This window comes from Podarcis melisellensis (assembly GCF_964234715.1).
Source record: "Podarcis melisellensis genome assembly, chromosome: 2".
Lineage (NCBI taxonomy): Eukaryota > Metazoa > Chordata > Lepidosauria > Squamata > Lacertidae > Podarcis > Podarcis melisellensis.
The window spans coordinates 87,904,091-87,916,843 of record NC_138529.1 but is presented as its reverse complement, the minus strand read 5'-3'; the positions used below and the strand labels follow the sequence as shown (position 1 = coordinate 87,916,843).

At 41.1% G+C, this 12,753-nt stretch overlaps 1 protein-coding gene across 2 annotated transcripts in view; it reads right to left on the bottom strand.

The window, feature by feature from the left end:
* The window catches only part of RAD18 (RAD18 E3 ubiquitin protein ligase), a 108,615-nt gene that overhangs the window by 51,137 nt on the left and 44,725 nt on the right, over window positions 1–12,753 (bottom strand). For both annotated transcript variants that reach the window (XM_081902739.1, XM_081902740.1), the window contains exon 10: window positions 38–169. In XM_081902739.1, coding sequence (XP_081758865.1) covers window positions 38–169 — 132 coding nt within the window. The remainder of the gene's footprint in view (window positions 1–37; window positions 170–12,753) is intronic.

Genomic DNA, 12,753 nt, shown 5'->3' with positions numbered 1-12,753 from the left:
TATCCAACATTAATTTGCCTTAATCAGCACTGCGTACCAGTCTCCATAGGTAGTTCTTGAACAGTTGCCTCTTCCTGCTCTGGTCCTTCTTCCTTTATTTTACTTGCACTTTTCTTTCTCTTGTTCACTTGGTCAATTAAAGCCTGAAATTCAGCCTTATGGTTTTTTCCTGAAAAACAAAATCACATTGGCACATAAGGAGCAAACGGAATACATAAATATACTAACAGAATAGAAAGTGCTGGTGAAGAGCTGATGCTGGCTGGGGCTGATGGAAGTGGGAGGCCAGACCATCCTGAGGGCACCACGTTGACAAAGGCTCCTCTACTTACTCATTCACTTTCAATTTCAGGTGCATTTTCACCTAAAGGGATTCACAGCAACAGATCCTCGCAACAAACTGGTGGATGCTAGCAATTACACCAGGCAATATAAAGTTGTAAATAGCCACTTGCCCATGGCTAAGAGCAATTACTATCAGCCAAAAAGACAGGAGAGGGTTTTTAAAAATAATAAAAATAGAAAGAGTTGTCACTCCCTTCCTCCTTATCAAGGATACAGGTGCATCCCAAAAGGTGCAAAAAAAAAAAAAAGGTTTGTTGACTAGTAACCTTTCTGGACTCATTTGCAAGGCAGAAATATTTTCTGCTCTTAATGCAATTTCATTCATTGCTCCTACTCACTGTGGAAATAATGAAAATAATGGTTTTTAATCTTTTATTTTTATGTTGTGAATCACCCTGAAATCTACAGGTGAAGGGCAGTATACAAATGTAATAAATAAAATAAACAAACAATGATGCTGTAACCCACATTAAATGACACTATGGAAATATCACAAATACTGCTTTGACAGAAAGAGTTATTTACTTAAAAATCACCACTGATTTCACAACAAGCTTCACACCCGCCAATTTCATTATCCAGATCTTTTAATACCGGTAGTGCTGTACCCATCAAAAACAACAGTGACATTTCCATCTGTGACTGATGTCAAATATGATGCTGATACACTCATTTGCGGGAGGGAAAGAATTACAATTAGCAGACGAAGGGGATGAGACATTCACTGCTGACATAATAGATATCCTGGTCCTTCCCTTGTATCTTGGAAATGATGGAGGCCACAACATCCTCAAAATATCAACCATCTTACTGCTCCTGAAAATGCTACGAGTGGTTGTGCTACAATCAGCTCTATGCCTCTATCCCATCTCTATTCCATCTCCTTGCCAAAAAACAAACCAACTATATTGCCCAAAAACCAAACAAAAAAATGTCCTCAAGGATTAGCTTGTGGACAGATCAAGTGCAAAATACTGCCATCTGTATATGATGAAAATCCAGACTGATGCCGTGAATTGCCACTTGTGCAGATATGTGTGATACGACATGGGGATGGTAACTTTTGCATGAGGAAAGGTTTGCTCCGTGGTTTGCAAACACTACAGTGGAAGTACCTGCACAAATATGTCAGCAATGATTAGTGAGGAGGAGGAGGAATAAGCAGCAAAACATGTGCTCATTCATTTAAATTGGTTCAATTGCTTCACAGGATTCTCTTTCGAAGGCCTTTATGGATGGTTCTCAATAAAGCTCAACAACAGAAAATGATCACCTTTCCCTTCTTGTGCGACGAGATATTGGTAAATGCTGAATACATAACAAAGAGGCATGAAATTAGAATGGTAATTTTTTGAGTTAGATGACATTAAGGGCAATCTTAGACTTTTCTCTTCTACAGTAATGGGGAAGAAAACACACACACACACACACACACACACAGCCCCTGCATTGGTTGTTGATTTTCTTACAGTTCCCGCTGCTAAAAGGACTGATGTAACTAGACTGTATTTTTACTGAAATATTTCAAAGGAGCTTTACCTACACAGCCCACATAGCAGTGTTATCAATTTATCGAGAGAAGCATGTCCATCCTGCTCAGCTAAAATGCTCCAATGCACAGGTCTAAAATCTCCACTGCTTTTCCCTCCCTGAGCTTCTCTGCTTTATGAGCAGCAGATCTCTTGTCAAAGACATCAATTTAACCAGGATATTACTGAAGGGAATATATGTGTGTGTGACATACAAATTCTACTCTATCTGTTAGCAGAGTGTTCAGGGTACTTATGATGACTGCATTCATTTCATCATCTTCTGGTATTTTGTGAAAGGAGTGCTTCTTCTTTTTGGATATCCCTAATCCCCTCATTAAAGTGTTTGAAAAATGAGACAGCAGCTCAGGCAGAAGATTATGTGTACTGGGCATCACCTTCCAGGTTCCATCAGAACACATTACATACCCAAAAGTGGGGCGAGTACATCATTTAAAGGGCTAGTAGGGAGACAAAACATAACTGTTTAAAAGTGCTTTTAGTGTTGAAGAATACTGACTCGATATTTTGGTTTGTTCCAAGGCCAAAACTATTTATTTGGCTTGTGAGACTAATATCTTTGAAATGACAGAAAAACTGGGATAAACAGAACACTCATTTCCTTTTAAAAACTTAAAGAAGTCCTAATCCCAAAGCATAGCATGTAATAAAACTTCAGAAACATTCTTTAAAAATTCAGATTTGCTAATAAAAAGGTGACTGCTCAAGAAATCCACTAAGAATCTCTGAGATGGTGGAGGGCTCTGGTGAAAAAGAAAATAATAATTTGATGAATGACAATTTTGATAATAAATGATATAGCAGCCCTCAGCAACTTACTTAAAAGGCACTTTTGAAGACTTCGCTGGATAACTGTACTGTATTTTGTATGCAAGCACAATACACATACTCTGCCTTCTCAGAAATCCATCCAAACAGGCCATCCACAGAGACTTCTGAATGCCAAACCATCCATTAAGCAGAATGCAAGCAGATGGACAGGCTACATTGTTTGCTGCTTATTCCAAAAACTGGGAAAATGAAATGTTTTCCCAGCACTATTTGACAAACAGCATTAAAAACAACAGTCCAACAATAAGGATGCAACCCTTCTTTCCTGTGACTATTTACTGCTAACAAACAAGCACACACGCTTGTGATAGTTATACAACTGTAGAAATCTTTAAGAGAATTATGCAGAAGAGTAGTTGACAATACCAACTGACAAACAATAAATTCTACTGGAACCCAGGGATGACACCAGGAAACAATTCCCCCTATATCAGAGCAAGAAATATTAAATATCTGCATTGTGCCTCTTTTTTCCCTAGTGAAGCTAATGCCAGCTCTCCCCCCACCCCCCGGGACGGATTGTTCCAGAAAATGGCATGTGGGAAATGCTTAAACGCATCTTCACTGCTGCCACTACTCAGATCAAAATCAAATCCACAATGTGCTGAAGATAACTGCTTCTAAGTTTTAACAAACAATTATTAACACATTTGGGAGATCAGGTTTTGATTTCCATGTCACGTCTGTTCTGGCCCTAAGACAGCAGAGTGGTACCTCAGGTTAAGAACTTAATTCATTCTGGAGGTCTGTTCTAACCTGAAACTGTTCTTAACCTAAGGTACCACTTTAGCTAATGGGGCCTCCCGCTGCCGCCGTGCAATTTCTGTTCTCATCCTGAAGCAAAGTTCTTAACCCGAGGTACTATTTCTGGATTAGTGGAGTCTGTAACCTGAAGTGTCTGTAACCTGAAGCGTATGTAACCTGAGGTACCACTGTAATTGTCTGTTGTTATTACTGCTACATCACCCTTCATCCAAGAAGCTTAAGGCAGTGTGCAGGAATGTCACCCTCTTTGAATATTACAACCCACCCTCTGTTTCTCCTGGCACTCTCTCTACTACCCCACGTTGCATCCTGATTGAATGCTCCTAAAGACACTACCCACACTTCCTTAGTTTTGGTCTCATTAATCTAATGGTTTAAAAACAGGGCTGGGAACCTGCAAATTTCTGCATGGCTTCAAAGAGTTTAAGCATCAGCTACAATTAGCTACATTGCTATGTATCTTAAATCTGTAAGCTAAGAAAAAAACATTTGCACAAACTGTAGCGTGACATTTGCTGTTTTCAGAAACATTATAAACAAAAACATGCATTAGCTTGTGGCTCTCTAGCAGCCTGTCTCGTTCCAAGCTGAACCCTCTGCATACCCAAGCCTAAAAATTTATTACAACACATTCTGCCAAAGTATCTTATTTACATAACAGAAAAATAAAATAAAAATAAACCCTTCATGCTTTCAAGTATCAGTGCTACTATTGCCAAGTGATCTGAAGAAAATAGAAATGAGCTTCTTATGATACTAAGTCAGGCTTCCTGGTCTAAGGGCATGCATTCCAGAGAATTTAAATTCTAGGCAAATGGAAGAAGAGAGGATTGCATGATACAGAATGTAGGGGGTGGACCAGATAATTCAATACTGAGACATACCCTGTGGGTCTATCTAAGCCAGTATTCTCTGCTCTGCCTTCAGAGATGTTCTACAGGGCCTCAAGCAGATGATTTCCCCATCAGACATGGCATCTGATCCTCGTTTTAACTAGAGATGCCACAGAATGAATGTTGTTTTCTACATGCAAAGCATGCACTCCAACGCTTAGCTATGGCCCCTCTGCCAAATTCCGTAGCTTCATATACGCTCAGATGTTCAATTTTCATTCAGAACCATCACACATGCAACTCAAAAAAAAGGGCCTGTGTCCTTTGTTTTGATTTCAGCAAAGAAGAATGTAGAGCTTTCTGGCTGTTTTGCTGAATGCTTATAAGGGACAGTTACAAGGCAACTTGCCAATTTCAGCCTGCCAGGATAGGTTTAAAACCCCCAGCACCACAATGAACCTGCTGCAGATTCAATGCCCTGAAGAACCCAAGAACACACATAAATTGAGAAATGAACTCAACACTGTAGGGAAGAAATGGTTCAGTGCCACTGCTATACTTGAAAATTTTATAGTTAAAAAGGTCTTTCCAACCTTCAGAGGTCATCCAGCTTTCATACACAAAGCTGGTTTTGTGATGCAAAAATCCAATTAAGCTTCTGAGGTCAAACTAATCTAGCTAACACCTATCTTACAGTAAAGAACTGTAGTATCTTACATTTTAACCTAAAGGTAGTGTGAGAACCAACATTGTGCAAGAAGACTTTCATTCACCCAAGAGGACTTCTCTTTCTGCGGCCCCACTTCCCCCATCCTGCATCTGCTTTGGAGGATCCCCCAACCCCCCAGAGCAGAATGGGGTGGGTGGCCGTATGGGAAAAAAGAATGAATGGAGGCCCTGTTGCATGAGCAGAAGACCATCCTGCTATTGGCCGGACACCACTGGAGGTCACCCAAAATAACTAGTTTCAGTTCTCTATAACTTTCTCCTTGGTGAAGATGTTAATGGACCCATTTGGCACCTGTGCTGTTAACAATGACCGGTCATTTGTGGTGGTTTCATTCTGTTTAAAAGTGTTTTACTTTCCAGAGCAGTGAATGATGAAGTTAATGGGATGAGGACAAAACCTCTTCAAGCACACCGCTTAAGTTCTAACAACCATCACGGTTTTTTGGTATGAATAAACGTTGACTAGCCAAGGTTTCAATGCAAGCTGACGCAAAATCCATACAAAGAGAAGGCAGATGAACTGGGAGGTCATCGGAGCCATCCACCAAGTACTCCTCCATACAGTTTCATTCTTTTCAAATTGCGATGAGCAGGCGGTTAAAGCTTTACTTGATGAATTATACCCACAAAAATCAACAACTGCTATAGTAAGTGAGGCTCTATTCTACATCTAAATTTGTTTCCAGTTTTCAAGCACGATTCACAAAGAGCTTTCTATGACCTAGACATGAACCCTCTTTGCAGCCTTCTCTAAGGTATTAAAAAGATCCCCTCTCACAGATCAATTTAATACAGATCAATTTAATACACTTCAAAACAGTCTTCAGTTAACCCTATCAGATTGGTTGTTGTGATAATTATGTGGATCACTGAACGCTCAAAATGAAGAATATAAAAACAGTCCTGGGAGCTGGATTGGTCCTGCCAGGACTTTCTATTTGGCTCTGGGGACTGTCTCTGAGCCACCACCCCACCTCCTCAGGGGACACTCTACACAGGCTCTGCTCTGCACCCTCCTCAAACGCTTTCGTGTGGTTGCAATGTGTCCCTGAACTGTGATAATGTCTCTCGTTTGTGAAGACAGCACAGATCCAAAAATCAGAGCAGATTTGCTGGTCGAACTGCTGAGTCTGGTAACCACCAAGGACACCAAGGAATGGTTCCTCCCACAGGGCTACATATTGCTCCCACAAGGCAATATGTAGCCCAGGGCCTGGGGTTAAGCCAGGCATTTCTGCTTAAGAATTTTCTGGCAACATGATGAATCAAACAGGCACCAGCCCTACTCAGGCATTTGTTAACTGTGTCCATGGAAGAGGGATGCATGCATTAGCCCTAGTCCTCTGACCACAACCTTTTCACATTGAGTGGGAAGGTCCGAAGAGGGATATTAAGCATGTTCAGCTGAATGCTGGGAGGGCTATTATCACAATCAAGAGAATGCATATACAATCCTTCTTCAAACCTTCCCCTTCAATGTGAGGAGGTCAGGAGAATAGGGGCAGGGCTCTTCCCCCTCCTGGATAAAATTAACTAATACTCGGGTAAGAATGATGACCTACTACATCAATGTTCTCCAACCTGGTGCCCTCCGGATGTTTTGGATTCCAACCCATCCATGGCCAATGGTTCATTAGTTCAGTTTGTTTAATTTTCATACCACATTATCACATGAATATATCTATGCTGTGTACAGTGTAACAAAACCAATACAGAACAAAGCAAACTGGAGGACACTGTGGGCTACACTAGGCTATAGCAGGCTTTCTCCACCACCACCCCTTCAGAAACTGAAAAACAGCTAAGAGGAATGTATCATTCCATGTGATATCCCAGTTCAGAGTTCAAACACATTTCTTGTAGCAGTCTTTCATGTCTCCATGTGATATGGCCAGAGACAGAGGGCAGCACTTTCCTGGTCATATCAGGAGACATGAACCTTCTCTTACTGCAGCTCCCTTTCCAAGGTTTCTCCTGTTTCAAAAATCATCATTCAGCATCCGCTTTAGGAGGATACAAAAGGTAGGTGAATGGGGAAGGAACTGAAATAATGTTGGGTAACAATAGTGTCGCAGAGGAAGCTTTTGCAAATATAGATTTCAGACAGCTAAGATTTTAAGCAGTATGTATCTGCACTTTACCCCACTATAAAGATTCTTCTTTTCCTGTTTTTATTTATTGGGGAGGGGTGTCACTTATATACTGTAGACAGCAATCATAGTCCAACAAAAACCCTGTCCGCCTCTGAAACACATGGGCCAGAAAACTCCTCAAAAGCAGGCAAAGTCCCCCCCTCCCCGTCCATTCCCACCTGCTTTATTCCTCAGTCGCCTAATTGGTAAAAACCAAACCTAAGGCATCTGTTATTTTCAACTGTAACATCCCTTCCAATTTCAGCAAAGAGCTGAAAAGGAGCAGAGGGGTCTATCCAGGCAAGACAGCTGCAATGAAGAGAGTCCAGCTGCCAAATTTAAGACACTAGTGAAATTCAATGGCCAAATTCGTAAAGGGGAAAAGATTCAAGCATAATAATGTTATAATAAATAAGGGAGCAATGTATGTTATTGTTCCACTGTCCCCCATTCACTTCAACTTTAAACTGGGAAAACGTTAAAGCATTAATACAGCTTAGAATCAGTCTGCATTCAAATTCTAATTATGAACTTCCTATGCCCAAGCTAAAACAATGCAAACCTACAACATTACTCAGACAAAAACACAACTGAGTTTAATGGGAGTTGCACCCAGGCAAGCCTATATAAGATTGGATACCTCAGATTGTTGTCTCTGTTATCCACTGGTTTTCATAGTTCTCAGTTGGAAAAAAGGGTCAAAATACATTTCAAAATGTGTATTTAAATGGGATTTTTATTGCAGATTCTAGAAACAAGAAGATTTCACACAGTATGGGTGAAAACATGTGTTTCTGCCTAGAGCAGTGGTTCCCAACTTTTTTTTTTTTGCCATGCCCCACCTAAGCATCTCTAAAATCCTGATCCCGCCCCCCGTGACATGTAATTCTTATTATTCAAAAAGTGAATTCATATTCACATGGAGGAAGCCTAAAAGGCCATTAATAACTCATTCTTGAATTACCCCTCTTAAAAATCAAATTTTTTATATAAATAATATTTATTAACAGTTTAAAGACTATAAAAGAAAGAAAAAGAATTCAACAAAACAATACAATACAATACAAAAACACTACGTAACACTAACACTAAAACATTGAATTAACAAAAGAAACACAGTTTAAAACACATCCAATAATTTCAATATCTTATCTTTCATTCACTTGTTTCCACAACCTCCTCACACCTCCCTTTTTGTATTCCACTTCAATTAACTGTTTCAGCAATTCCTTTCCATCTTCCTCTGTTTTCTGTCCTGTAATTTATCTTAACTTAATCTAACCTTATTTTTTCCCTTTAATACATTAAAAATCTATTTGTACTTAATTCCTTATAACATTTCTGCTAAAGCCATATAACTTCATTCCAACATTTTTCTAACATTCATTATTTTACAGTATTTCTGTAAATAATCTTTAAATTTTTTCCAGTCTTCTTCCACCGACTCTTCTCCCTGGTCTCGGATTCTGCCAGTCATTTCCGCCAGTTCCATATAGTCCATCAACTTCATCTGCCATTCTTCCCGGGTGGGTAAATCTTGTGTCTTCCAATACTTCACGATGAGTATTCTTGCTGCTGTTGTTGCATACATTAAAAAAGTTCTGTCCTTCTTTGGCACCAATTGGCCGACCATGCCCAGGAGAAAGGCCTCTGGTTTCTTCAGGAAGGTATATTTAAATACCTTTTTCATTTCATTATAAATCATCTCCCAGAATGTCTTAATCCTTGGGCATTTCCACCAAAGGTGAAAGAATGTACCTTCAGTCTCATTACATTTCCAACATTTATTATCAGGTAAATTATAAATTTTTGCAAGCTTGACTGGTGTCATGTACCACCTGTAAATCATTTTCATTAAATTCTCTCTTAGGGCATTACATGCCGTAAATTTCATACCTGTGGTCCATAACTGTTCCCAGTCAGCCATCATAATGTTATGTCCAACATCTTGTGCCCATTTAATCATAGCAGATTTCACCGTTTCATCCTGAGTGTTCCATTTCAACAGCAAGTTATACATTCTTGACAAATTCTTAATTTTGGGGTCTGACAATTCTGATTCCAATTTTGATTTTTCCACCTGGAAACCAACTTTTTGTCCAAATTGTATGCCTCCATTATTTGGTAATAATGGAGCCAATCTCGCACTCTGTTTTTCAATTTTTCAAAGCTCTGCAGTTTTATTCTGTCTCCATCTTGTTTCAGAATTTCCCAATATTTCGGCCATTTGGCCTCCAAATTGAGTTTTTTCTGTGCCTTCGCTTCCTAAAAATCAAATTGCCCCCCTGTGTGGCGTGTGCCCCACATTGGGAACCACAGGTTTAGAGCTTGTACTCAAAGCCACTTTCGACCATTATTTCACTTTAACTACTGAAGACTCAATCTTCTTTCCCCAATATGAATTCATGTATGTATGAGCATCCTTGCAAAGCCAGTGCTCATCCAGAAAAGCAAATGGATTACTCTGGTGTATTCTCACCTTGGACAGCAACAGAATAGTCATTAGCCATCCTAATTGAACAGAGGTGAAAGCATCCATGAATGTCTCAATGAAATGAATGGAAGATATGCACAAGCAGTGCTTGGTAACTTAGGTCTACCTAGCAGCTTCTCCCAGTCGTGGTTCAGTAGTATGGCAACAACTGGAAGCCCAGGAACTTCTCTTGGAAAAGGCACAACACTCAGACTAATTCCACAATGGTTCTGGTATGTCCTTGGTATTGGCACAGCTGATGTGCCCTGCATATGAGTAGTGTAGAAATCAGGTGCAACTGAGACACACATTGTATCCAAGGATGAAGGCGAAGCAGTGCAGATCCCCAAAATACCCAGCAAACATGGCATTAACAATAGGAAATGCATTCTTCACCCTTGTGTAGCCCAAATATTTTGGAATTAAATCTAAAGCTTTTTAAAAACTGTTTGACAAGACACATTTTATAGTCTCATACAAAAAGTTAACAGTACGGCTGCAGTTAGCGCAAACGTAGATCAGAAAGGAAATGAACACTTGTAACTCAAAGCATCTGCTCATAAAGGGCAGAAAAATTCAGGAAGGGATTTCGTCTGGAAGAAGATGGCTTTGAAGCATTCATCCGGGTGAATGCAATGACAAAGCATCCTGTCTGTGGTCTGCTGAAAAATGCCAGCGGTGTTAAGGGTAATCAAACTGGCCCAAGAGCCAAATCGCCTTCCATGACATTACAGGCTGAATACAAAAGAGCGGCAACTTCCCATTCACCTAGAGCACAACTAGTTGCGCTGATTTCCAAAAGGTAAGAAACAGGGATTGACAGTCTCACTTTACAAGGGGTCAGGCCAGACTCTAGCAAAGTGAGGAAAGCCCAAACCTGCAACTCCAGTACCAGGAGAAAAGGGGAAGGAGGTTTGATCCTTGCACCCTCCCTAAGTTCTGCCATTTGCTTTATCTCCATGCTTGCTTGATGCAAGCAGAGAACTCAAATTACCTTCCATGTCCCCCGCCCTCTCTGGCTCTGAGCTGGAAGGCGTGGGGGTAAAGGCACATCAGCTTATCTCTGTGCCTGTTGGTCAGTCAGAGTGGAGCTCTGAATGGCTGGGAAGAGCAGAGACAGAGAAGGTTGGAATGCCTCCACTGTGCCTCAATGGCCCCGAGGTGGAGGACGGCCGAAGTGTGCTGATTTGTCCATGACGCAGTACAAGATACAGCATGAGGTATGCATCACGTCTTCTCCCCCTGGAGCAAGTGAATGCCCCAATTATCAGAAATGTTTGCTTGCCCATCCAGAATCTGTCAGTCCCTGGTTAGATAACTGGTGATCAACTGCTAGATGGAGTCCTATTCCACACTGATTTTGTTTGGAAAAGGTCAAATTGCCAAGAATTAATCTACAAGGCAGTGAAGACAGCAACTTTCTATATGGTAGCATTTGCTCAGCATGTCACGGTGCCATTAGAGATTCTGTGAATACTTCAGGAAGACAGTGGTGCTTGCATCCCACCTTTTTTGTACTGCCACCGTTGGTCCACAATTGCTAGTCATCTGAGCTCACCATCTATTCATAGCTAACACCCTGTGGAGACCCTTTTACTATACATCATCTGTGGATGCATGTGGTAACAGTATGGCTCTACCCAAAGAACAAGAGAACAATGATGAAAATAAGTATATAAAAATGCACAAAAACCATCTGCAGCATTCATAATTCTCCCTCCTTCGGGGGGGGGGGTTTGATGGGAAAGATTCAGGAGTCTATTTGCAGCACAAATTGCTTTCTTCCTGGTCATTCGATAAAAATTGAAAATGTATGAATTAATTCTATTAGAGACAGCCAGCCCCCTGCATAAACCAAACAACCACGATTTTTCTGTTTCTTCTTTTGTGTCCATCAATAAAAGCTTGTTTTAAGAAATCTCAGCGATAGGTTTCTACTACTAGAACACAAGTAAGACCAGAAAAGCTGAAGTGGAAGTGAAAAGGTGAGCATAGGAAGAGCGAACATGACATCTGAGCATAGACCAATATATTTTGGATACTTTGCGTGTATAAATCTATTTGTACATAGATGCACATAAACAAGCACACCTAAAAATAAATTATCTCTGGGGGTTTTTTGAGGGGAGCACTAAAATGCTTAATAAATTTTAATCCATTGAAACCTTAGTGTTACCGTAATACCTCCGCGAACGTCCACCTTGTCTAGCGTCCATTCCGGCGAACGTCCACGGCAAACCCGGAAGTACCAGAACAGGTTACTTCCAGGTTTGCCGCTTGCACATGCGCAGAAGGGCAAACCCCTCCGCGCACGTGCGCAGACGCGACACTTTGCCCTGCATCCTTTTCAGCTAGCGGCCGGGGCTCCAGAACAGATCCCAGCCGCAAAACGAGGTACGACTGTATATGTGTAGTATGAGGTGTGAGGCTCATGAAACACAGCACTGAAAGTTCATTGATGCGAGCCTTTGTGAGCATGATGTGTTTGGAAGCCAAAGCTCTTGTTGAGTATCATCTTTGCTGGTGTAATTGCCAGAGCTGTGAATCAGGCAAAGCCTTTTCTCCTTCTCCCTCAAGAGACCAGACGTGTTCAAGCAGCCATTCCAGAGTTTAGCAAGCCTCCTGCTATCTGAGCAAACTGTCAGCTAGCTGACAAGCAAAGTTGCTTCTATGAAATTCTGGTCTCCAGGAAAATATCTGCCAGCTTCACGATTGCCATTTCTAGAACTGAGAACCAATGCCTCAGCAGTCTGAAATGTGTTCTCCGAGAAACCTTTTCTCCTTAGCCTTTTCTACCACAGCTCTTTCCTTCTCATTCATTCACACTTAAGACATTTTATGCTCTCCGAACATCAGAAGGTGGGTCTAGTTGGTGTAGCCAGCCAATGTTGATTCAATGTGCTGTTTCCGAGCGTGGTTTATGTTCCCTGGTCAAAATAATTCGCAATCTGCTTTGGTTAAGAATGTAAGATGAGCCTGCTGATTCAGACCAATGGCACATGTAGTCCAGCAACCTGATCTCACAGTGGCTGAGCAGATGCCTGTTGGAAGCCTGCAAGCTGGCCATGAGCGCAACAGCACTCTGCCCATCTGTG